Below are 27,650 nucleotides of genomic sequence, written 5' to 3'. Positions count from 1 at the left end.
TTCCTCTTGCATGGCTTGCACCCAATCTGGATCACATAGAGCCTCATCGATCACCTTAGGCTCTATTTGAGATAGAAAGCAAGCAAACATGCTTTCTCTGTATGTTGATCTGGTCCGAACTCCGTCACGTACATCTCCAATCACTTGATCAGCAGGGTGACTTCTCAGCCATCTTAGGTCGGGTTGTGGCTCCTCAGTTGATACTTCCGTTGTAGGTTGAGATGTGGGTTGAGCATCTATGATCTGGATCGGATCAACTGAGTCAGGAGCTTTCTTCTTGGTAGGCTCTTCATCATCTGATTCTGACTGGAGTTCCGCTACGTCTCGAACTATCGGTTTCTTCCCATCGAGAGGTAAGTCTAATCTCCCGATTGACCCCGACTGAGCTTCCTCAGCTGCTTCCATTGACTTTGATGGTTGATCTGTTGATGCTCTATCATCAAAAGAGACATGTATGGATTCTTCAACCACCAATCTCCGCTTGTTGAAGACTCTGAATGCTTTACTTGTCGATGAGTATCCCAGAAATACTCCATCATCAGCCTTTTCATCAAAAGTTCTTAGCTGAGTCTTCCCATTGTTATGGATATAAAATTTGCACCCGAATGTGTGGAAGTAGCTTACATTCGGTTTCCTTCCATTCCACAACTCATATGGAGTCTTTCCAACTCCTTTCACGATCAAGGACCGATTTTGGGTATAGCACGCTGTGTTGACCGCTTCTGCCCAAAATCCTTGAGGTATGTTGGTTTGTGAGAGCATGGTCCTTGCTGCTTCCTTGAGAGTTATGTTCCTCCTTTCAGCAACCCCGTTCTGTTGAGGTGTTCGAGCAACTGACAACTGATGATGAATCCCGTTCTCGTTGCAGTAGCTCTCGATTACTTGATTGACGAACTCTCCACCTTGATCTGACCGAATCTTTAGTATCGAGACATCCTTTTCAACTTGAACCTGCTTCAGAAGGTTTGGTAAGGCAACTTTTGTCACGCTTTTCTTGGTTAAGAACACGGTCCAGGTGAATCTTGTGTAGTCATCTACTACCACAAGAGTGTACTTTCTTCCTCTCATGCTGGGTGGGTCTACTGGGCCAAATAAGTCCATATGGAGAAGACTTAGTGGTCTAGTAGATGATGTCTCGGCTTTGGTTCTGAAAGAGGATTTGATCTGTTTGCAACGTTGACATGCCTCACAAATCTTGTCCTTTCGAAACGTAACTTTGGGCAGTCCTTCCACAAGGTTCCTCTTAGTAAGCTTGTTGATAGTTTTGAAGTTCAGATGGCTAAGCTTACTGTGCCAATCCCAGCATAAGTCTTCCTTGCTCCTTGCCAGCATACATAGGGATGGTTTGGCAGATCTCCAATCCACTATGTACATGTTTCCTTTCCTTGCTGCTTCCAGGACGACTTTGAGAGATTCCTCTTGTATGATTTGGCACTTGCTTTTGGTGAAGATCACTCTGTAGCCCTTGTCACAGAACTGGCTTGTGCTAAGGAGGTTGAATTTGAGCCCCTCAACGTAGGATACCCCCTTGATCACCACTTCATTCTTATGAATTTCACCAACAGCCTTTGTGCGTCCTTTCTTCTCGTTGTCTCCAAATGTCACCAAGGGACCTTCGATAGGATGGATGTTCTCTAGCAGTGTTAAGTTTCCCGTCATATGTCTCGAACATCCACTGTCAATGAACCATATGTCCCTGGTGTCCTGCAAGCAGATCAAGCAGATTTAGGTACCCAAACTTTGGGTCCTGGTTGGTTAGTAAGTTTAGGCATCCATTTATACCTTGGACCCATTACTCCAGGCCTAGGTGCAATGTAGCCATTATACGTTTGATAATCATAAGGAATGCTAGCAAAAGTTTTGGGCCTCTTTGGTGCATAAATCAACTTAGGTATAGACTTTTCGATCGGCTTACGCACCATGCCTTTCATACGCTGTTTGGTCATGTGAAATTNCATCCGTGAGTTCCTAACTCTATGGATCTCAGACCTTCCATATTTGCCTTGAGGCGCATTATATGGAATGTAGCTTCTTTTGTACTTGGAATGGCCTTGCGAGAGATAGCTAGGTGATCTCTCGATATTGTTTACTCGGCCATTCTTCGTAGCTTTCCTATACTTTCCATTGCTGGTGTATAGGGACGGTTTATGAATAGCTACTCTGGTCTTTTCTGTTGGTCTTTTATGACTATTGTTTGGTTTGGGTTGAGATCCTCCATTATTTGAAGTTCCCAAACCATTGGTCTGTTTATCACTCGAGAGACAGTTCTGACGTAACCCTAGACCGGTTCTATCACTGGTAGGTCTGTGATCATTCACCATTTTCTCCATAGCTTTGGAGGAATTAGTGTATNGGTTACTTTAGCTTCTAACTCACTTACTTTGAGAGTTAGCTCCGAATTCTCTTTCGAGACGTTCTTAAGCATATCTCTTTCAGCAGTTAGCTTGCTGTTTTCTTCCCTGATTTTGGCATGAGTGCTGTTAGCGACAGAGAGATCCCTTTTAAGTGTTTCAAGCATCTCAAAGGGATCTTCATCGCTTCTGAACGAAGAACAACGAGAGGTAGAGGTAGAGCAGCGAGATGTGGAAGTAGAGGTTACCTCATTGTCAATGGCCATTAGACATTGATCCTCTTCTTCCTCGGTGTATAAGCAGATGAGTCCCCTCTCATCTTCTGAGCTGCTGCTGCCTTCACTGGAGCTCGACGTCTCGGACTCCTCGATTGCTCTCTCGAGTTCCTCAGCAACAAGCGCCTTTCTGCGCAGATGTTTCTTTGAATCTCCCTTGAAGCCACTTTGTGCTGGCTTCTCTTTGGATTCCTCCTTTCTCCTGGAGTCCCTGCCTTCTTGGCCTTGATACTTGCTTACCATAGGGTAAGGGCACTCGGCTTTGAAATGTCCTGGTGTCCTGCAGTTGTAGCAAAGACCCTGATTTTCCTCCTCTATCCTTCTGGATGAATGTTTCTCATTGTTCCTTCTTGAAGAGGAAGGTGAACTTGTGTTGCTCTCCGTTGACTTCCTCATGAATTTCCTGAATTTCCTCATGAAGAGAGCAAACTGTTCGTCAGATAACATATTAGTTGGGTTAGGGTCTGACCTTGAGGATGTGGATGGTTGATCAGCAACAAGTGCCACGTTTCGTCGATCCACTACGTCCTCATCTCTCGGGAACATCTCAAACTCGAAGGCTTTGAGGTCTCGAAAGAGTTGGTTTGTGGAGGTATTCTTCAGATCTCTGTGATCTCGCATTGTGATCACCTTCATCTCCCACTCCTTGGTTAGGCCTCGTAGGACCTTCAGGTTTAGTTCCTTCTGTGGGATGTCCTTATTGAGATCATTGATCTTGGTTGTCAGCTTCATGAACCGAGATTCCATGCTGTCGATGCTCTCTCCTGGCTTCATCTTGAAGTCCTCGAACTTCTTCATAGCCACAGTGAGCTTGTTCTCCTTCTCCTGTTCGTCACCTTCACCAATCAACATTAAAGTGTCTCATACCTCTTTGGCTGTATTGCACTTCCTTACTCTAGGGAAGATGGTTTCGTCTATGGCTCTGAAAAGGATGTCCTTGGCAATGTTGTCAAGGTTGTTCCTCTTCCTATCGTCACTCGTCCACTCTTCCTTAGGTTTGGGGACATACTTTGGTGTATCCTTGGTTTGTTCAGCAGCCGTGTTGACCATTAAAATCTTGACTGGTCCAGATGTTATAACTTCGGCCATCTCATCATGGAGGGCTGATAGATACGCAAGCATGCGTGTTTTCCAGTCATCGAACCTGCTAAAATCAAAAAGGAGATGTCTCGACAACATGCTATCCATATTTGAAAAATTATCTCGTGCTTTGAAAACTTTTAAAGGATTTTTCAAAGAAGGATCTCTAGGCAATATAAACAAAGGTTTATATCGATCAGAGAACTTGCTCTGATACCAATTGTTGGTCCCAAGGGGATGGGGTACAAGTCTAGAGGGGGGGGGGGATAGACTTGTATAAGATTTTGCAAATCTTTTCAACCTCTCGTGTGTATTGAACTTAGGATGTTTAGGTTCGATACCTCACGAGGTGAAGACAAAGTTTTATGCGCAGCGGAAATGTTATCCCCTTTTAGTTAGCACGAGTTTGAGTTAGTTCGAGAAGTGCGTTTATATGCAGTGCAATCGAGAGGTTAGCGAGAGATAAAAACAGTAAGTAAATGCAAGAGAGATTTTTAAGTGGTTCGGCCAACTCGCCTACGTCCACTCTTCTTCCAGAAACTCCCTGGAAGGATTGCACTAAAACTTCCCTTTTTAGTACAATATCGAGCGCTTGAGCTTTGATCACGAAGCCCGCCTCAAGCCTCAGGTTTTTCGCCCCGCTTCTTGTTACTCCACCTATCGAGCACTTGAGCTTTGATCACCAAGCCCGCCTCAAGCCTCAGGATCTTCACAAGACAGCTCCCAGGTTACTCCGCCTCTCCTCAGGTTTTTCTCCCCGCTTCCAGTTACTCCACCTCTCGAGCACTTGAGCTTTGATCACCAAGCCCGCCTCAAGCCTCAGGATCTTCACTAGACAGCTGCCAGGTTACTCCGCCTCTTCTTGCTTAATCCAAAGCAAGGACCTTTGGTTGTCACAGTTGAGTGTAACAAGCTCCAATCTGACCAAAAGCTATCATTGAATCAACTTCGATGTAGAGCAGCTTCTGTTACCTTCTAGATGTATAGCAGTTTAAGCTTTGTAACTCTCTCAAACACTAAGATGTGTTTTTCTCGCTGTTTTGAATATCAGGATGATATTCCAAATTGAGCACTTGCACTTTTGAACGTTTCAATCAGACACCTCTTAAGAATTTCGAACGAACCAACCTCTTCTTGAATTTGTGTCTTCACGTCCTTTTTATATGAGAGTTGAGGAATAATTCCGTTGGAGGGAAAATTATTCCGTTTGAAATCTGTCTCCCATGCTGAGTATGGGACTTGCATATTTTCAGCATTTTTCATGGAGTGGTGGTCTTGTAACTTGAACCTTTTGTCTTGTAGTGAATATTCCATAATTCACTTTCTTGAGTCCATGCTCCACTTGCTACTTTTGGAAAAAGTTACTCTTTTTATATTCCCATTGATCCTCGTTTTAGGGAATAAGACCGACCTTGGATTGGTGCACCTTCTATCCGTTTGTCGTGGAATTCTGATGTGGCATCCACTTCCGGTAGTTCCCATAATATTCTTTCGGCACCTCCTTAATATTTTATCTCCATGATATTCTTCTTCTCCAAACTTAGATTATTTTATCCATGCATGTTGACTGCCATTCAGCCCCTTGGAGAAGTACCAGTTCATCGAGACCAATGTTGATGTCTCGACCACTTGATGTCTCGATCCCATGTATCGAGAGATCTGTCTCTCGAACTCTGCTTATGTCTCGAACTGGATCGTTGTATCGAGAGATCCTATCTCTCGAACTCTGCTTATGTCTCGAATCCATGTCTCGAACTGTATTGATGTCTCGGGAGACTCTATCTCTCGAACTTTGCTTATGTCTCGAGACTTAGTTGATGTCTCGCAGACCCTTATTCCTCCAGTGTAGTCTCGTGCCTTCTTCTGATCTAACTATAAGCTTACAACACGAAAACTTCTAAAATGTTCAATCAAGTTTACCTTAAGCTTAAATATTTTCCGAGTTGAGCTCAAGTTACCCGGTTGTATTTTCGCTTTTAGTTTACTTGTCGAACTTACAAGAATTTCCTATCTTTCGAGACTTAGGGGATTCTGAAATACATTTTGGTATCATCAAAACCTATTACATTATGTTCCTAACATTACCAAGGCCAAGTTCCATGGTAAGTGCTACAATTGTGGCAAACCTGGCCACAAGTCTTCTGAGTGCAAGGCTCCAAGGAAGAAGAACAAGAGTTCTGAAGCCAACGTTGTTGGAGAAAGCAGTCAGAAAGAGGAGGCCGAGATTAGCCTTTCGGCCATGCTGACCGAGGTGAACCTCGTGGTTTCAAACCAGCGCGAGTGGTTCATTGACACTGGTGCAACAAGGCATTTGTGTTGCAACCGAGAGATGTTCAGCACCTTTGAGACCGTTGAGGGCGAGAAGGTCTGGATGGGTAACTCTTCTCAGTCTGCTGTGGAAGGCGTGGGCAAGGTGGTTCTGAAGATGACTTCTGGGAAGGAACTGACGTTGAAGAACGTGCTGTATGTTCCAGAGCTGAGGAAGAATTTGGTATCTCGCTCGTTGTTGAATAAGCATGGCTTTAAGATGGTGTTCGAGTCAGATAAAGTAGTTTTGTTTAAACTAGGAATGTTTGTTGGTAAAGGTTATGTAACTGATGGGCTGTTTAAGCTTAGTGTAATGCCTGTTATCATCAATCAAAGCAAAATCAATTCAGTTTATTTGCTTGAGTCTTTCAATTTGTGGCATGGTAGACTAGGTCATGTTAATTTTAATTCTATGCGTATATTAATTAGCATGAACCATATTCCTACGTTTCAAATAAACACAAATAATAAGTGTGAAATTTGTGTTGAAGCAAAACTAACTAAAACACCTTTCAAATCAGTTGAAAGGGAAACTGAACCACTTGAATTAATCCATAGTGATTTGTGCGATTTTAGATCGATTCAAACGAGAGGTGGTAATAAATATTTTATCACTTTTATCGACGATAGCACACGTTATTGCTATGTGTATTTGCTAAAGAGCAAAGACGAAGCCTTGGAAAAATTCATTCTTTATAAGAATGAAGTTCAAAACCAACTTAATCAGAAAATTAAGAAGGTTAGAAGCGATCGAGGTGGTCAGTATGAAGCACTTATTGGTGACTTCTGTGCAAGTGTAGGAATTATACATGAGTGTACGTCACCTTACTGACCTCAATCGAACGGTGTTGCCGAACGAAAGAATCGTACATTGAAAGACATGATGAATGCGATGCTTATAAGTTCAGCCCTACCTCAAAATATGTGGGGTGAGGCGATTTTGACAAGTAATTACCTTTAAAATAAGGTACCCCGCAAGAAGCTCGATAAGACTTCTTATGAGCTGTGGAATGGTATGAAGCCTTCCTACCAATACCTCAACGTGTGGGGCTGTCTTGCCAAGGTTTTGGTACCAACACCTAAGAAAATAAAGATAGGTTTAAAGACCGTGGATTGTATCTTTATCGGCTATGCACATAACAGTAGTGCTTATCGGTTCTTAGTACACGAGTCCCATAATCCGGACGTACATATGAACACGATAATAGAATCAAGGAATGCATCCTTCTTTGAGAATGTATTTCCTTGTAGGTCTAGTGAGGGACCGAGTACGTCAAAACGAACGTTTGACAAAGCTATGGATAATGATTGTGGAGAATATGAGAAAGAACCCGAGTTCGAGCCTAGACGCAGTAAGCGGGCAAAAGTTGAAAAATCATTTGGCCCAGATTTTCTAACTTACTTGTCAGAGTATGATTCAGGTACTCTAACTTGTTTATTAGAAAATGAACTGGATTTTTTATCTTGTTTGATAGAAAATGAGCCTCGAACGTATGTGGAAGCTGTGACTTCTACAGAAGGACCAATGTGGAAAGAGGCTATTAAAAGTGAAGTGGATTCTATTTTGTAGAATCACACTTGGGAACTTGTTGATCTTCTTCCGGGTAGTAAACCCTTAGGATTCAAGTGGGTCTTTAAAAGGAAGATGAAATCGGACAGTTCCATAGAGAAATATAAGGCTAGGCTTGTAATCAAGGGTTACAGGCAACGCGAGGGCCTTGATTACTTCGACACGTATTTTCCGGTAACGAGAATAAACTCCATTCGATTGATACTTGTCATAGCCGCGTTGCGAAATTTGGAAGTTCATCAAATGGACGTGAAAATAACTTTCTTAAATGGCGAGTTAGGTGAAGAAATCTATATGGAACTGCCCGAAGGGTTCGTTGTTCCGGGCCAAGAAAGGAAAGTCTGTCAGTTGGTTAAATCGTTATATGGGTTAAAACAAGCGCCTAAGCAATGGCACGAGAAGTTTGACCATGCGATGTTAACCAATGGTTTTAAAATAAACGAAAGTGACAAGTGTGTCTACGTTAAGAAAATGGTAGACGGGTATGTCATTCTTTGTTTATACGTAGATGATATACTCATCGCCGGTAGTAATGATCGGATGATCAAATCCACCAAAAACATGTTAAATGCAAGATTTTACATGAAAGATATGGGTTTGGCTGATTTAATCCTCGGGATTAAAATCGTTAGAAGACCTGACAGTCTTGTGTTGACTCAATCTCATTATATTGACAAAATCCTTGAAAAATTCAATAAGGATGATGATCAATTGGCTAGAACATCGTTTGATACAAACGTCCATCTAACCAAGAATCATGGAGAGGGTATTTCTCAAATAGAATATGCTCGGGTTATTGGTAGTTTGATGTATCTTATGAGCTGTACTAGACCGGATATTGCCATTGCGATTAGTAAACTCAGTAGATATACGAGTAACTCTGGTGATATGCACTAGAAGGCAATAGTAAAGGTTATGAAATACCTCAAGTATACTCGTGACTTTGGACTGCACTATACCAGATATCCTGCTATACTTGAAGGGTATAGCGACGCTAACTGGATATCGGATATTAAGGACTCTAAGTCCACGAGTGGCTATGTGTTTACACTAGCTGGGCAGCCGTTGCATGGAAATCTTCTAAGCAGACTGTGATAGCTAGATCCAAGATGGAATCTAAGCTGATAGCCTTGGACAAATGTTGTGAAGAGGCTGAATGGCTACGCCATTTTCTAGAAGATATTCCTAATTGGGAAAGACCTGTACCTCCAATTTGTGTGCATTGTGATAGTCAAGCCACACTTGGACGAGTACGGAGTCATATGTATAATGGTAAGTCTAGACATATACGTCGTAGACATAATACCATTAGACAACTTCTCACAACAGGTGTTGTCTTGGTTAACTACGTGAAGTCAAAAGACAATATAGCAGATCCGCTAACCAAAGGGTTGAGCAAAGAAGTTGTGGAGAAGCTTACACAAGGAATGGGTCTAAAACCCTTGGTATAAAAAGTCCTATAGTGGATACCCAACCTAGCTGGCACCTAGGTTCAATGGGATAACTAAATTATAGAACGGAGCGTGTCACTGTGAGCATACTATTCCTCGTTAAGAACAGTGGATACCCAACCATTAGACTTCCTACTATTCCTCGTTAAGAACAGTGGCTCCCGCACGAGGTTAGCATGTTGATGCTTTAATGATTCAATTGTTATCTGACATATGTTGTGTATGCAATGTCAATGGACATATGTTGAGTTGCGGGAAACTCGAAAAAGAATCACCTATGTGAGAGAGAAGTGAGGGTCGCTTCAAAGGAGAATTGAACAGTGCTCAATTCTTTAGAAACTCTTGCAGAACCAAGAATGGTGACCCATGACCAAAATGGGCACAGTCATGAGAACAGAGCATGGTTGGGAGGTTCCTGTGTGAGATATGTCATCGTCTACACAAACGACAATCGGTTCAAAGACATCGCGTTCTACCGTACAGCCAGTAGAGTAAATGTATCTTCATGAGGGAAGTTTCAAAGAGTAACACCTACCTATCCTATGCAGGGATCGACCGTTGAACACAGTTGTTTCCTATTTCAAAAACAGCCCCGAAAATCAATTCATTCATGTGGGGGATTGTTGGAAAAATAGCATAAAATGGCATTTTTAGTGGCTATTTTGTGGTACAAATATATGAGGGGTCCACTTCCGATTTGGGTCGGGTCAAAGTGGATTCGGATTCTTCGTAGTTAGACGAAGAGATTGATATATGGTACGCAGAAAATGGATAATGGGTGAATGAGAAATTGGTTCTCAAAGTTGACCCATTTGAGTTGGAAAAATGGTGGGAAAGCTTTGAAGTAAGCTTTTGTCCCACATTGGTTTGGGAAGTGGGTTTGCACAACTATTTATACAAGAGCCTTTCTATGGCTTAGTGAATTGTATAGCATAGAGGCTCTCTCTCGCGCACAGGGGGGGTGCAAATCAAATCCCAAAATGAGCCCAAAAAGGTTTGACTCGTGTGCGCCGGCACCGACGGGCACGAATGTCGTCCGGAAAATTGGCTAGCTGTGCGGGCTCAGTTATGCCAAATTTCCGTTACATTTTTCCAACACGTAGCTACTGAACTCGAGTAAGTCTTCGGTCTTTTTTACTCGAGGAGAGGACTTACTCGATAGAGGGCTTACATGAGTAGAGGACTCGGGTAGAGAACTTGAGTGAACCAGAGTACTAGAGACCAAGAGGACTCGGTCTTAAGTACTCGTGGTAACAATCTGTATCGTAGTCCTCGCCACTCTGGTACACATCGGGTTTACTCCTCGTGTTCTCGTTTGTGACCATTCAGAGACTTAATTCATCTGTTACGGAATTAATTTCGTATTAATTTCAATTTTTAAATTTTGAATTAAATCTTAGGCAATGGTCAGCTGTTACAGGAGTTAAAATTTTGATTCATTTATTAGATTAATGCCATGAGTAATTGCTATTTAATCTTCAACTCCTATATAATTCGTTGGTGGAAGCAGCAGATTTATACAATAAAAACACACACAACAAAAACAACGAATTGGTTTCTCTCTCGAAACTCTACTTCTACTCCTTTCTCTAAACTGTGTTCATCCTGTTGCTCTAGTTCGCTGGGTTCATCAGTTTGGGTGCTCAAACTGTGAATCGTGCTCAAACTTACTCATTGATTTCTATAAGAAAGATCGTAGGTTCGAAGCACATCCCAAACAGAATTGGCATACTTGTTGAACATATATTATGAATATGTTAGATTGTATTAAAAAAATACAATATAAAATTTGACATGAACTTTGTTCAAATAATTTTCCCGGCTAAATACATAGCATTCAAAGTTAAACATCAAAGATTACAAATAAAGAACCTTGAAAATGATTTTCTTGCATTTCAAAAAAAAACAAATTTAGGTTAAGTTTTTTTTCATTTAGTTAATTTTCTTTTGATTATTTAGAACAAGACTCAATATTTCAATTATGATTTTGTATTATTGGTATTACTAGTATGCCACCCGTGCGATGCACGGACTAAATATTTAAAATATTAAAATAACTCTATGTTATTAAAAATTATTAATATTATTAAATTTCATATATAATAAGGAAATATGATGTTTATTCATTTATAAAGTTTTATTATTTGAAAATTATGTTGATTTGATATGATAAAATTATGAGCATAAATATTTGTAATTAAAATGCAAATTGATATTTAAGGTAGTTTTTTTTTTTTTTGAAAACTTTAAGGTAGTTAATTACTAAAAATAATAAACTATATTAAAAGAGTTGAATACAAAGTATTTAAAATTTCACCCGTGCAATACACGATATTAATTCGATCAATTATATAAGAATATACTCTAAGAGTATTAAGTGATAATATACAATATTAATTAAATGATGTGGATATGTGATTGCATGTAAATTCATTATTTACTGACAAATAATAAATTCAGTATAAAACATGTACAAAAAAGCTATATAATTAAACTTATATATTGTGAATTTGTGATGCACAAATAGAACATATATATTATAAAATTCATGTAATATTATGATAATTTTAATACAAAAATCAATAATAAATTCAAACTATTCTAACATAATACGAAGAATTAAATTCTATTATAAATTTCAAATTTAAACTTTTAAAATTTGTTCAAAAAAATAATTTTTGAGTACTATTGATTATAATAGAGTGTAGTATTTGTTTAATATACTTTAAAAAATTGTTTAAAATAAACACATTATTAAAAAACAATTATTTTCACAAATCTAAATTAGATGTAAAATAATAATCTTTAGATGTTATGAAGATTTAGTCATGTGGCCATTATCATTAGTAGTTAGTTAGTTTCCTACATTGTAGGAAAGTATATACTTTGTATCCTGTAACAGTTAATGCAGATGAATGAGTATTTTCTCCCTGTAACCTTTCCTGTGCACTCTTCTCTCTCTATCTGTATTCTAGTACAATCGCGTAATACACATTACAAGCGACAAGCGACGATCACCGAAGATTTACAACTTAAGAAAGCTTTTACGCACAACACGTTATCAGCACGAGCTCTCAAACATTCTTCGGTGAACGGTACAATTATGTTGAATCCTGATTACTATTATTCAAAAATCTATCTATGTGATATTATGTGTAAAGCATGTTATATGATTGCTTTTATATAATCAATGTATGTTTTATATACGGTTATATAATCAATATGTGTTTCAATCCTTCTACAAATTGATTTCTTCAATATAAATATTGATTACCCTTGATCTGTTCTCCTATCACCGCCTATCTTCCGTATGCGTTTTCTTCTTCTCTGTTTTTTTTTCTTACGGCGGTGAACGACAAGAGACAAGAGACGGTGAGCATCCTAAACGTTAAGGTGGGAGATGGCGTGTATTGCGGGGTGCCTCGGCTCTCCGATCGGAAAGCCCGCGTGCAGCCGGATTCATCTTTCCAGCGTGCTCCGGCGAGAGGCGGAATCAGCGTGGACCTCTCCCCCCTGGGATCCGCCGGCGACCCTGACCAGATCAGGTCGGTTGCGTCACAGTCGACGATCCGTTTTGAAGCCGCCGATTGGTTATGCCCAGATCTCCAGTGACGTCATCTCACGGACGGCACCTCGCGAACTGCGAAATTGCGATCCCGTTTTCAGTCGTCATTGTGCTAATTTGTTTTACGTTATCGGCTAATTTGTTTTCGATGGTAATATTAAATGTTGGGATACTGATAAAATGACATGCTTAATATGCTTAATTATGCTTAATATTTAATATACATGTGGTTGCTATGTGTATGTATAATAGGCTCATTGAATTTTTCGCCAATGTATATGCATATGCTATATTATTTAAGTTCTTGATATGCACAGCTATTTATATATAATTTATGATTATATATGCAAATTAGTAGAAAGGCATGCAAGTATAATGTGGGCTTTACGGTCATTGTGTATGTTTGTGATATACTGTGTATGTATATATCATGTTTGACATCATGTATATCATTATAACATCATGCTTGATTATTTGCCATTTCCTATATGTTAACTTGTGATCCACCGAGTTGTCAATTAAATTCTGATATAGTAAATGGCAACAGTGTAGTATTATACCTTCGAAGTAAATATTTATTGATTTGTTCTTAATGTCAACATATTATTTGTTATAGGTCATATATGTTGAGATTTATCTCAGATATTATAAATGAAACTATAGCTTAACCTTAGCGTTGCCTAGAAGGCGACAAATCATAGCACTAATTAGAAGATATATAATAGCACTAGGACAATTCCTCCCGGCAACATTGACTTGATAATTGATTTAAAAGTCAATGATTATCTGTCCAAGTTCAAGCCTATTTATAGTGCTAGTTTTGGCTATAGAAACTATTCGACATAAGTCTTGAATACTGGAATTTCTATCATATATATTAAGATTTAAAATTTATAGCTCACAACTTTTGGATACAGATTTGCCTAGAAGGTAAATTAAGAGCTTAAATTTTTATATCACCCCTTAGACCAAACCTTGATAATGAATATATAGTTGGTCGAAGATGATCCCCAAATCATATGTCAGTCTTGGAAGGATTGTTATGATAAGAAATTATTATAATTCCCCCTTAACTGAATTTAAGGCTGTAGGATGCTGAATTATTTATGGATTTTGTTAGGTCATTTTGGGCAAAATAAAATGAGTCAGATCTCCTTCACATGATTTTAGGGAATTCCTAAATTATCTATTTTTACCCAAATTTGACTCACTGCATATCACAATTATACTCCCTTACATCCAGTACGTGGTTCAAAACAAACATTTCCCTATCTGCGCCATTGTTTTTAGTATGCAGTCTATTTCCATATATCACCACCACAGCGTACCTCTAAAAGGGTTATCATATCAAAGAAACTTCTATCTATTGATAACCAAAATCCCATGATAGGGGATTGTTGGTTTTATGACTCCGGGGTAGTCAGTCGGCAGGCCAACACAACCGTAAAATCAACTGATATCGTACAGAATATTTGAACAGTATCGTAAAGATAGAACAATAATGGTTTTATGAACAATACACCAGGAAAATAACCATTAGAAGAGAGAGGTGAGTCACAAACGGACTACTTAAATACCAAGTCTCATCCAAAGATTTTCCTAGACATGTAAGGTCACTCTACCAAGATTGATTCTTTCCTACACGATATGAACAAAAATAACAGTTGATAATAGGAGAGAATAATAGAGAATAATAGAAAGCAATTGTAAGAGACAAAGATTTACGTGGAAAACCCCAAGAGGGTAAAAACCACGGGTAAGGCTAAAGGTGTTTCACTATAAGGAAATTATTACAACTCTTCTTTCGGTGTAACAAAGAGAAAACAATGGAGAATTTCTCTCTTGCTAAGGAAAGAAAGAGCAACTACTAAAGGAGAGATGTGAATGATTTTGGGATGATGAGAATGATACATTGGTAGGGTATTTATAGGTGGAGTTTAGGGTTCAATCTCGTAAATAACATAAAATTTGGGGTGTGAAATGTGATTTTCTACCCAATAATTTCAATATTAAAATATGATTATCTCTTCCTTGATCAGCCATCATCTTGTCTAATTGTCTTCCACTTGCACCACTTTTTCAATAATTTGCCATCAACTTGATATATAATATATTATCACACACTATTGGTGAAAATGGGATGTCCTTGTCTTGTCCTTCCTTTTTGGCCATCATGAAGTCCGTGGATGGCTTTGTGATCTTCATGAAGTTTATAGCCCTTTGAATTATCTTTCCACCAGTTCAAGAATCTCTCAATTTGGATATTCCTACAGTGAAATATGATTTAAATACTAACAGTCGCCAAGTAGGGTGAGAAATAGCATACCCTTGCCTTCTATGCTGTTTTTTGTCATCTTATCTTCAGATATACACTCTGGGTAACATAAGAGTTGTAGCCCTTTGAGTCTTCTTTCTAATGTCACCGGAATCGCCTGATTCGGATATTCCCACGCCGAGATATGACCAAAGTACTGAATCCCGACAAGTTGGGCGGGAAATAATACTTTATGCTATTTTACCCAATTCATTCTTACATAATTGTATTTCTCCAACTTTAATTGAGCTACCTATACGGATTGGATGGTTATTTGCACTTTGGGCCTCCGCCAAGCTCCTAATCAAATCAAACCAATACATCATTCTGGGCCGATGGGCTAGGCCCAAACATTCAGGCCCAAGTATCTCACCCAACAGGGATCAATATATAATTAGATACGCTGACTGCATACTTAGTGAAGATCGTTTCTCGGCATTAGGGGGAGATAAGAGTCCAATAGTTAATAGAATGCCGAGAAATTCCATGGAGTGGAAAGATCTTCGTTATTTTAAATCCACGTACTAGTTAGACTGAACTGGAAGTTCAGGTGATAATCAATCTGCCAAATATATCTATTGATCATATTGATCATAAAAGAGTGACTAGGTCCCGTAAACTTTTCCTAACTTGGACCTCACTTTCTTGTGGCTCACGAAGTTGAAGGCACAAGAAAGTAAAAGACGAACACTAAGCCCAAAACCTCCATGAAGTTGTCAAGAAATACATATGAAACATTATTGAGCATCAGCATTATATACAAAGAGTGCAAAGAATGCAAGAACTTATCGATATGCAGGTGGAATAGCCCTGGAGCTGAGGCCAGATGAAAGTAACATCAAGGCCATCATCACATGAATTTGAAATAGCTGAAATTTCTGCTCATCCAAGGCACAAGAAANATAACAGTTGATAATAGGAGAGAATAATAGAGAATAATAGAAAGCAATTGTAAGAGACAAAGATTTACGTGGAAAACCCCAAGAGGGTAAAAACCACGGGTAAGGCTAAAGGTGTTTCACTATAAGGAAATTATTACAACTCTTCTTTCGGTGTAACAAAGAGAAAACAATGGAGAATTTCTCTCTTGCTAAGGAAAGAAAGAGCAACTACTAAAGGAGAGATGTGAATGATTTTGGGATGATGAGAATGATACATTGGTAGGGTATTTATAGGTGGAGTTTAGGGTTCAATCTCGTAAATAACATAAAATTTGGGGTGTGAAATGTGATTTTCTACCCAATAATTTCAATATTAAAATATGATTATCTCTTCCTTGATCAGCCATCATCTTGTCTAATTGTCTTCCACTTGCACCACTTTTTCAATAATTTGCCATCAACTTGATATATAATATATTATCACACACTATTGGTGAAAATGGGATGTCCTTGTCTTGTCCTTCCTTTTTGGCCATCATGAAGTCCGTGGATGGCTTTGTGATCTTCATGAAGTTTATAGCCCTTTGAATTATCTTTCCACCAGTTCAAGAATCTCTCAATTTGGATATTCCTACAGTGAAATATGATTTAAATACTAACAGTCGCCAAGTAGGGTGAGAAATAGCATACCCTTGCCTTCTATGCTGTTTTTTGTCATCTTATCTTCAGATATACACTCTGGGTAACATAAGAGTTGTAGCCCTTTGAGTCTTCTTTCTAATGTCACCGGAATCGCCTGATTCGGATATTCCCACGCCGAGATATGACCAAAGTACTGAATCCCGACAAGTTGGGCGGGAAATAATACTTTATGCTATTTTACCCAATTCATTCTTACATAATTGTATTTCTCCAACTTTAATTGAGCTACCTATACGGATTGGATGGTTATTTGCACTTTGGGCCTCCGCCAAGCTCCTAATCAAATCAAACCAATACATCATTCTGGGCCGATGGGCTAGGCCCAAACATTCAGGCCCAAGTATCTCACCCAACAGGGATCAATATATAATTAGATACGCTGACTGCATACTTAGTGAAGATCGTTTCTCGGCATTAGGGGGAGATAAGAGTCCAATAGTTAATAGAATGCCGAGAAATTCCATGGAGTGGAAAGATCTTCGTTATTTTAAATCCACGTACTAGTTAGACTGAACTGGAAGTTCAGGTGATAATCAATCTGCCAAATATATCTATTGATCATATTGATCATAAAAGAGTGACTAGGTCCCGTAAACTTTTCCTAACTTGGACCTCACTTTCTTGTGGCTCACGAAGTTGAAGGCACAAGAAAGTAAAAGACGAACACTAAGCCCAAAACCTCCATGAAGTTGTCAAGAAATACATATGAAACATTATTGAGCATCAGCATTATATACAAAGAGTGCAAAGAATGCAAGAACTTATCGATATGCAGGTGGAATAGCCCTGGAGCTGAGGCCAGATGAAAGTAACATCAAGGCCATCATCACATGAATTTGAAATAGCTGAAATTTCTGCTCATCCATCATCACATGAATTTGAAATAGCTGAAATTTCTGCTCATCCAAGGCACAAGAAACAAAATGAAGCTGAAATTTCTGCTCATCCAAGGCACAAGAAACAAAATGAAAACCCCACCAAGTTGAGGGGCTACATTTTAAACCACTTGGTGACAGATAATCCATGTGCTTTATAATAGCCCATATTTTTCGGATCATAAAGACTTCCATGATCACCAGTTTCTTGCAAAGTTTCATGGCTAAGTATCCATGTGCTTGACCTCTGATAGGAATTTGTCTCGCCAGGTTCGACTAGAGTATATTTTTTTATTTATTCCGAAGGGTATGATGATTCTTACTCCACAATGTCGAAGAAGCCATATATATACTTGAGCTTTTGCACCTTCTGGGATTAGGTTGAGTATCTGCTAAGCTTTGGTCCATTTTCTTGATGGGGTTCTGAATCGGCAGCTTGTAATGCACGAGAGTGATTATTTGACATCGGGAAACGTAACATCAGTTGTCGACAAGATCCTGTTTACTTTTAGAAAAATCTGAAGAAAACAAATTAGGTTACTATAGTCTTTACGACTAAAAGAGAGTAACTATTCGTCTGCTCTCGAGTATGTCCTTTTCTCTTTTAGAAAATCTGAAGAAAACAAATTAGGTTATTGTAGTCTTTACGACTTTTGTAAAAATCAGAATACCGAAGTTGCCCCTAGAACTCACTATACAAAGGCATCTTCCAAATCCAATTCAATTAGGAACCTTCCCTCTCTCTTTCTTGCTCCATTTATTTTTATTCTTATTTTTATTTTTATTTTTTATTTTTTTATGGAATCCCCTTCTTCTTCTTTGTGTAACCTTGAATATGAAGTTACTTCATCCTCCTTCTCTGATCTTATTGACTGCCTAGTTTTGGGATACTCCCTTTGGGACCGTCATTTGTTCATGCCAGATAGTTGTTTCGAGGTAACCCCCGCAACGGAGCGGTTTAACGATTCCCTCTCTCCAATTTCTCCAACAGACACTGAACAGAGTCATAATGGGATCCATACATTAATATACCTATGCGAATTTAAAGAATAGTTAATAACAAATACTTCACCTCATAGGTTGCAGTGATGACACTAGTGTGGAGAGTTCTGAGGTAGGTGAAGTGACAATTGTGGAGGATAATTCAAGCAAGAAGGAAGGTAGAGGAAGGCGTCCTGTTCCATCAACGTTAAGCAGGGAGGTTATTTCCAGCTATTTCCACATGCCAGTTTGTCAAGCTGCGGAGGAGTTAGGGATAGGGGAAACGACGCTCAAGGAAAGGTGTAGGAAAGTGGGAATCCCTCGGTGGCCCCATCGAAAATTAAAGAGCTTGGAAGCCCTAATGAAAAATGTGCAGGTATATTCTTTCAACTCATCTTGAGACTATGGACGAATATTAACGATTTCATCAGACAGGATTTTGAAGAAAATCCGAAGGATGCTTTGACAAGGGCGACTATAGGGGTTTTGAAAAATAGGCATAAGCTACTGTCTGACATGCCGGGTTCGAACTTAGATCCCGAGACCCTGTGTTTGAGGAATGCCTACTTCAAGTTAAATTACTTGAAGAGAAAGCTTAGAAGAGCGATGATATCCTCATCTCCTTCTGTAAGCTCCCCTTGGACTCCCATTTCTACCGCATGTATTGGTACGGAGGGCGACGAGGAGGATATGGATATCCCCCTGAAAGAACTTTTGAGAAGGTCGAAGGCGAGCCCCCCCTCCTTCGTGAATGTTGTGACCCCGGTGATGATTGAAGGTGTACCCCCCAATGGATAACGTGACCCCCCTCTTTTTTTTTTCTTTCTTTTTTTTTTGTAAATATAATAATAATAATAATAATAATAATAATTTTTTTTTCAAAGAAACGATATGCACGCATCTTTAAAAAAAAACTGAACTTACTGGAGAAAAATATTCAATTGCTATGAATTTCGTGAAATGCGAACTAAATTAAAATGAACATATATAAGCTAACCTTTCTCAGGGGGATACATGAAATATTATGCTTTCACCAGGCCATATTCTGAAAGGCTAGTACGTTAACCACATACTGGTTAGGCATCCTGCAAAACTTAAAGTATAGACTTAATCATCAACTAGAGTTTATACTTATCTTAATCTTTTTAATCCATCCTCAGTCCTTAACCGATTATCAAGTTACCATCCACCTTCTTTTCCATCCTTATTCTCAAACCAATTGACAAATTAATTTTTTGCTTTTCTATCATCCATTTAAGCACTCCGCTTGAATTTTGTAAAAAATTTATTATAAAACTTGTTCAACCAGTTGAGTTATCTGGTTAGCTTGTTCTTTATACATTCATACCTTCCACCTTTCTTTTTTAGAATGATCGCCTGATATCTGTACCAGGACGCCTTTTGATCTTCCTTTCGTTTTGACCGTGTTGGTCTGTATTCCATCCCATGACTCCTTTAAATTTATATGCAAGGAAATAACTTTATTAAATAAAATACGAGATAACATTGACAAGGAAATATTAATGGTAAAAATCTTTTGAGGCAATAAGAGTTCCAGGTACGCTCAATCAATTCTCCCTCCATCGTTTCTAGCTTGTAGGTACCAGGTCTGACAATGGCGGACACCCTATAGGGTCCTTCCCATTTCTTCGCCATTTTTCCTCCACTGGTTGGTTGACTGGCTTCTCGCCATTTCTTCGTCATTTTAGTGTGGGCATCTTGGTACCTTTTGACTGAGCGTTGGTACTTAGCCACTCTTCTTTCCGCTACATCTCTTCGTTCCTCCAGAAAGTTTTTCTCTATTTGCATGGTCTCCTCATTGGTTTGATCATCATATAGCTGGACCCTTCTAGTCGGGTTAAGAATTTCCACAGGTACCTTGGCCTCAAACCCATAGGTCAAACTGAAGGGTGTTTCTCCAGTTGCTCGGCGTGGTGTGGTCCGGTAAGCCCAAAGGATGTAATCCAACTGGTCGACCCAAGCACCGCCTTCTTCTTCAATTCTCTTTTTGAGGCCTTCCATAATGATTCGGTTGGCATTTTTCACTTGTCCATTACCCTGAGGATAAGCTACCGAGACTTTGGTGTGTCGGATGGCATATGTTGAGCAGAACTCGGTGAATGCTTGATTGTCAAATTGCCGACCATTATCAGTAACCAGATGTTCTGGAAAACCAAAGCGATAGATGACCTTTCTCCATAAGAACCTTCTACATTGGTACTCAGTGATGGTGACCAGTGGTTCAGCTTCGATCCATTTGGTGAAATAATCTATAGCCACGATGCAGAGCTTGTGTCGACCAGGGGCCATAGGTAATGGTCCGAAAAGGTCCACCCCCCATCGAGCAAAGGGAATTGCAGTGGTGATAGGGGTGTAAAAAGTAGCCGTTCGAGTTTTCTTCTGTGTGAACTTTTGACATACCTCACAGCGTAAAACTTTTTGGATACAGTCTTGAACCATACTAGGCCAGTAGTATCCCTGAATGATCAACTTCCTGGTCAGAGTGTTAGCTCCTTGGTGAGCAGCACAAACCCCTTGATGAACTTCTTCCATCACTTCCTGAGCTTGTTGGGGCAGTAGACACTTAAGCAGCGGTCCGCCAAAAGACTTTTTGTACAGTTGTCCATCTAATATCACATATGTTGGTGCTCTTCTTTTTATCTTAGCTGCTTTTTTGGGATCATTAGGGAGTTCAGCTTGAGTAATATACTTAACTAACTCTTCAATCCAATCATCCGGGGTCCGCACCTCTAGGGGGAACACTACGGCGATTACCAAAGTTTCCGTACTTGGCATATCAACTATCTCTGTCTTGCATATTCGCTTCAGGTGGTCAGGTATCCCTCCCAAGGATAACTTGGATAGGATGTCGGCCTCCTGATTCTCCAACCGCGGCACATGATGGATTTCATAAGTTTCCAATTTGGTGAGCAGCCCTTCGACAACATCTTTGTACAACCTCATGTTTTCTCCTTTGGCCTCGAAAGTTCCTTTAATTTGTCCAACTACTAGCCTGGAATCCGTGCGAATCCGAACTTTTCGAGCACCTAAAGCAATTGCCAGTCGCACACCCCCAATCACGGCTTCATATTCGGCCTCATTATTAGAAGCCTTGAACTTGTATATTAAGGCATAATATACCTGGAAACCTTCTGGGGATGTCAACATAACTCCTCCTCCACAGTGCTTTGAACTGGCTGCTCCATCTGCGTTCAATATCCACCAATCAGTCTGGTCATTGATTAAGGATCGATCGCCCGCAGACACCTTGGCTGAACATTCCACTATGAAATCTGCCAAGGCTTGAGCTTTTATCGAGGGACGCGGTTTGTATTCCAAGCCATATTGTGTTAACTCTATCGCCCATTTTACCATTCGTCCAGAGGATGTTGGATTCCTTAACACACTGGCCAACGGCTGGTCGGTAAGCACTTCCACAAGATGCGCTTGAAAATAAGGGATCAATCGTCGCACGGTAACCACTAAAGCATAGACCATTTTTTCCAATGGAGTGTACCTTATTTCCGCATTCTTCAATAGTTTTCCCACATAATATACAGGGTATTGCACCTTGTTTTCTTCACGNGATTGTCAAATTGCCGACCATTATCAGTAACCAGATGTTCTGGAAAACCAAAGCGATAGATGACCTTTCTCCATAAGAACCTTCTACATTGGTACTCAGTGATGGTGACCAGTGGTTCAGCTTCGATCCATTTGGTGAAATAATCTATAGCCACGATGCAGAGCTTGTGTCGACCAGGGGCCATAGGTAATGGTCCGAAAAGGTCCACCCCCCATCGAGCAAAGGGAATTGCAGTGGTGATAGGGGTGTAAAAAGTAGCCGTTCGAGTTTTCTTCTGTGTGAACTTTTGACATACCTCACAGCGTAAAACTTTTTGGATACAGTCTTGAACCATACTAGGCCAGTAGTATCCCTGAATGATCAACTTCCTGGTCAGAGTGTTAGCTCCTTGGTGAGCAGCACAAACCCCTTGATGAACTTCTTCCATCACTTCCTGAGCTTGTTGGGGCAGTAGACACTTAAGCAGCGGTCCGCCAAAAGACTTTTTGTACAGTTGTCCATCTAATATCACATATGTTGGTGCTCTTCTTTTTATCTTAGCTGCTTTTTTGGGATCATTAGGGAGTTCAGCTTGAGTAATATACTTAACTAACTCTTCAATCCAATCATCCGGGGTCCGCACCTCTAGGGGGAACACTACGGCGATTACCAAAGTTTCCGTACTTGGCATATCAACTATCTCTGTCTTGCATATTCGCTTCAGGTGGTCAGGTATCCCTCCCAAGGATAACTTGGATAGGATGTCGGCCTCCTGATTCTCCAACCGCGGCACATGATGGATTTCATAAGTTTCCAATTTGGTGAGCAGCCCTTCGACAACATCTTTGTACAACCTCATGTTTTCTCCTTTGGCCTCGAAAGTTCCTTTAATTTGTCCAACTACTAGCCTGGAATCCGTGCGAATCCGAACTTTTCGAGCACCTAAAGCAATTGCCAGTCGCACACCCCCAATCACGGCTTCATATTCGGCCTCATTATTAGAAGCCTTGAACTTGTATATTAAGGCATAATATACCTGGAAACCTTCTGGGGATGTCAACATAACTCCTCCTCCACAGTGCTTTGAACTGGCTGCTCCATCTGCGTTCAATATCCACCAATCAGTCTGGTCATTGATTAAGGATCGATCGCCCGCAGACACCTTGGCTGAACATTCCACTATGAAATCTGCCAAGGCTTGAGCTTTTATCGAGGGACGCGGTTTGTATTCCAAGCCATATTGTGTTAACTCTATCGCCCATTTTACCATTCGTCCAGAGGATGTTGGATTCCTTAACACACTGGCCAACGGCTGGTCGGTAAGCACTTCCACAAGATGCGCTTGAAAATAAGGGATCAATCGTCGCACGGTAACCACTAAAGCATAGACCATTTTTTCCAATGGAGTGTACCTTATTTCCGCATTCTTCAATAGTTTTCCCACATAATATACAGGGTATTGCACCTTCTTCAATAGTTTTCCCACATAATATACAGGGTATTGCACCTTGTTCAATAGTTTTCCCACATAATATACAGGGTATTGCACCTTGTTTTATAGTTTTCCCACATAATATACAGGGTATTGCACCTTGTTTTCTTGTTTTCCCACATAATATACAGGGTATTGCACCTTGTTTTCTTCACGCACAAGGACCGAACTGAGTGCTTGGTCAGAAACCGCGAGATATAAATACAAGGTCTCTCCTTCCTTAGCAGAAACCGCGAGATATAAATACAAGGTCTCTCCTTCCTTAGGTTTAGCTAGCAAGGGAGGGGACAACAAGTACTTTTTCAATTCTTCGAAGGACGTTTGGCACTCGGTGGTCCACTCGAAGCTATCCTTTTTCCTTATTACTTCGAAGAACGGTAAGGCTCTCTCAGCTGATTTTGAGAGGAATCGGCTGAGAGCCGCTAAGCAACCAGTCAATCTTTGGACTTCTTTCAAGGTAGTCGGTGGCTTCATGTCCAATATTGCTTTTACCTTCTCAGGATTGGGTTCGATTCCTCGTTGCGTGACCATATATCCTAGAAATTTTCCTCCTTTCACAGCGAAGGCACACTTCTTCGGATTCAGCCGCATATTATATTTCTTCATTAGCTCAAAACTGGCTTTCAACTCTGAGGAATCCTCAGCTGCTTCCTTACTTTTGACCAGCAAATCATCGACGTAAGCTTCCATTCCCTTGCCAAGTTGTTCCCCAAATATTCGAGCTATCATTTGAGTGAAGGTCGCACCAGAGTTCTTGAGACCGAATGGCATCACCTTATAACAGTAAACTCCATCTGGGGTAATGAAGGCGGTTTTCTCCTCGTCCTCCTTCTCCATGAAAATTTGGTGATAGCCACGAAAAGCGTCCATAAAACTGAGTAGGGCACATCCGGCGGTCTGGTCAACCAACAAATCTATCCTCGGAAGGGGAAAGGGGTCCTTGGGACACGCCTTGTTTAAGTCGGTGTAGTCCACGCACATTCTCCATGTTGGAGGCTTCGGAACCAATACCACATTGGCTAACCATGTTGGATATTTAACCTCCCGGATATGGCCGATCTTGAGTAGGGTTGCTACTTCTTTCTTCACAAATTCACGTCTTTCTGTGGCTAGAAACCTTTTCCTCTAAACCACAGGTCGGGCTGCTGAGCTGACGGCTAATCGGTGTGTAATCACTGATCGGTCAATCCCGGGCATGTCTTCCGGCCCCCACGCGAATATCATCTTGTACTCCATTAATACTTGCAAAATGGATTCTCTAACCTCCTTGGTTAGCCCGAGGCCTAACCTCACTGTCCTGTTTGGGTGGGCAATCTCCAAGACGACTTTTTCTAACTCAACGGCAGGCTCCGGCCGTTCAACTGATTCCTTCTACTTGACTTTTTCTGCGATGGTATGGATTCGCATGTCTTTTTCCCCAATCGAACGACAGGCTTTAAGATAGCAAGACTGAGCTATCCGCTGATCGCATCTTGCAACTCTAACTCCTTCAGGCGTTCTGAACTTCAAGCAGAGGTGTTCGAGTGACACGACTGCTCCTAGGTCTTCCAAGCCCGGACGACCCAAGATGATATGAGTGGAGGTCAATTTGACCACTACAAATTCCATGTCCAGCTTTCGCACCCTAGGGTATTGTCCGATCTCGACAGGTAAAACGATGCGTCCTTCAGCTTCAATGCTATCACCGGTGAACCCAGCCAACGGGGTCCTAACTGGTAGGAGTTTCGTTTGGTCTAAACCAAGCTTATTGAAAGTATCTGCATACATCACATTTACATTGCTTCCTGTGTCCACAAACACTCGCCGAACGACTGTTCCTTTTATATCTATGGCTATCATCAGAGCATCTCGGTGCGGGACCGTTCCATGCGGTATATCATCATCCGTGAAAATGATCGGGTCCCTTCTAGGCTTCTTTGGGGCGACTGTATGTTGAATTGCCCCTACATAAAGCTGTCTACCCCATTGTTTCCTTTCCCGAGCCGAATCGCCACCTTCCGGACCGCCATAAATTATATTGATCACTGGTTTGCTGTGTTTCCAATTCTGCTCCTCCCAGCCTTCTTCTTCCTCCACTGGTCGTTTTCCCCGATCATCTGGAGTAAGAATTGTTTGTTTATCTGAAGGCGAAGCCGTGTCATGCCCCGTTAGCGGCGGTCGACGCGATTGGTTCGTCGGTCGATCAATTGGCCGGCCTTTTTGAATCAGACTCTCTATTTCCCTTTGTAGCGTTGCACACTCCTCCGTGGAATGCCCAAATCGTCGGTGATATCGACAATATTTCGCATTGTTGGGAAAACGTGGTAGATTGTGGACAAGCGGCAAAGGCGGGAGTGTAGGAGCATCAATATGGCCAACTTGACGTACTTCATGTAAGGGTAAAGTACCTTGTGTTCGAGTCCCACCAATTTGGAAACCAGATGGCCTCTCCAATCCATTTCGCATTTTGTCCCCTCCAATCAGGCGGTCCCTTGGACGCTGCTCAATTTCTTCCCGAGGTCGTTTGGACGACGACCCTCCTTCCTGCTTCTTCTTTAATTTCAGAGCTTGCTCAGTTTCGGCATATCGATTAGCCCGTTGGATAGCTTGAGCAAAAGTATCAGGAGTATTATTCCGCAAATCTTCGAATAATTTACCTGATCGGAGTGAGCGCATAAACATCATTAAAGCAGATTTATCATCTATCCCGTCCACCGCCTGTATATCTTTTTGCCACCGCTTGATGTAGTCTTTTAAACTCTCGTATTCCCCTTGATTTACCTTAGTAAGATCGGTAAAGTGTTTCCTAGCTCGCATGCTACCAGCGAAACGGGTAAGGAACTGATTGGCTAGATCTTCAAAGGTACTTACTGATCCACGAGGCAAAGAAATGAACCAATCCCGAGCTATTCCCTCTAATGTAGAGACAAATACACGGCAATACATAGGATCCTTAGCTCCAACTATCAGCATTTTGGCTTGGAATCCCATTAAATGATCACTAGGATCACTAGACCCATCGTAAGTAGGCATAGACGGGAACTTAAAATCCTTCGGGACTTTGTAATTTTGGACTTTGGCAGAGAAAGGTTCGATGGACAACTGAAACCGAGTGGTAGGTCCGTCTTTCCCCTTTAAATGGCGTTGTAGATTGCGCATCTCTTCTTCCAATTCTGCGATCTTTCGAGCCTGGATTTCTCGAATTGGTTCGGGGGTCTCACCACTACTTTCTTCAATCGTTTGAGGGCCACCCTTCTCATGTCGTTCCTCCATCTTTTCCTTGCCTTTCAATCGTCGCATTGCTTCCTCGTGATGACGACAAGGATTGTGATGGGCATGTCGCGGGGCACTGGTAGTCGTATTCTCAGGGCTCAAACGATCAAAAACTGATTGGCGATTGTGCGATCCTTGTCGATCAACCTGTGTCCGTGATGGTTCTGGTCGACACGGCAGACCAGATTTTTGAACACCATGTCGAGGTTGGCCACGACCGGTCGATTGTCCTCGTGCTTTGGTGGCAGGGTCCACACGATCGGGGACTACATCTGCTACAGGATTTTGCCTCAACGCCTCTAGTAAACGACCCACGGCTTCTGCCATAGTCACAGTCATTCGGGGCCTCTCTTCTTCATGTGTTAATGGTTGTCCAACTGGTAACGCGAGTTGTGACGCCAGTTGTGTGATGGCTCTGGGTTCTGCTCGTTGTTGGGACGGCTGCATAGATTCCCCTGAAGGTGCTTGTGCGTTGCCTCTACTAAGCGTGTTGCGCAAATCCTCCTTTGGTAGGCTTCCCGCTTTACGAGTGACGACCATGGTTCTGGATAATAGTAACCAGGAAACCAAAACAAAAGCAAAGGCCTTTCATTTCGCTCCCCACGGACGGCACCAATGTTGGTTTTATGACTACGGGGTAGTCAGTCGGCAGGCCAACACAACCATAAAATCAACTGATATCGTACAGAATATTTGAACAGTATCGTAAAGATAGAACAATAATGGTTTTATGAACAATACACCACGAAAATAACCATTAGAAGAGAGAGGTGAGTCACAAACGGACTACTTAAATACCAAGTCTCATCCAAAGATTTTCCTAGACATGTAAGGTCACTCTACCAAGATTGATTCTTTCCTACACGATATGAACAAAAATAACAGTTGATAATAGGAGAGAATAATAGAGAATAATAGAAAGCAATTGTAAGAGACAAAGATTTACGTGGAAAACCCCAAGAAGGTAAAAACCACGGGCAAGGCTAAAG

General features: G+C 40.9%; 3 protein-coding genes across 3 annotated transcripts; 1 reads left to right on the top strand and 2 right to left on the bottom strand.

The window, feature by feature from the left end:
• Nucleotides 1–8,692: 8,692 nt before the first annotated feature.
• Nucleotides 8,693–19,150, top strand: LOC116027107 (protein RKD1-like). Its single transcript, XM_031268534.1, has 3 exons — nt 8,693–8,855; nt 18,451–18,728; nt 18,788–19,150. Exons 1-3 carry the CDS (start codon nt 8,693–8,695, stop codon nt 19,148–19,150), a joined length of 804 nt encoding a protein of 267 aa, XP_031124394.1.
• A 2,735-nt stretch (nt 19,151–21,885) lies between these two features.
• Nucleotides 21,886–23,310, bottom strand: LOC116027106. Its single transcript, XM_031268533.1, has one exon. The coding sequence runs from the start codon at nt 23,308–23,310 to the stop codon at nt 21,886–21,888; it is 1,425 nt and encodes a 474-aa protein (XP_031124393.1).
• A 1,470-nt stretch (nt 23,311–24,780) lies between these two features.
• On the bottom strand, nt 24,781–27,201 carry LOC116027105. Its single transcript, XM_031268532.1, has one exon. It carries the CDS (start codon nt 27,199–27,201, stop codon nt 24,781–24,783), a length of 2,421 nt encoding a protein of 806 aa, XP_031124392.1.
• Nucleotides 27,202–27,650: the final 449 nt, after the last annotated feature.

Source organism: Ipomoea triloba, chromosome 8, assembly GCF_003576645.1.
Source record: "Ipomoea triloba cultivar NCNSP0323 chromosome 8, ASM357664v1".
Taxonomy (NCBI): Eukaryota; Viridiplantae; Streptophyta; class Magnoliopsida; order Solanales; family Convolvulaceae; genus Ipomoea; species Ipomoea triloba.
Note: the sequence above shows the minus strand (reverse complement) of the source record. Positions and strands in the feature narration are given on the sequence as shown.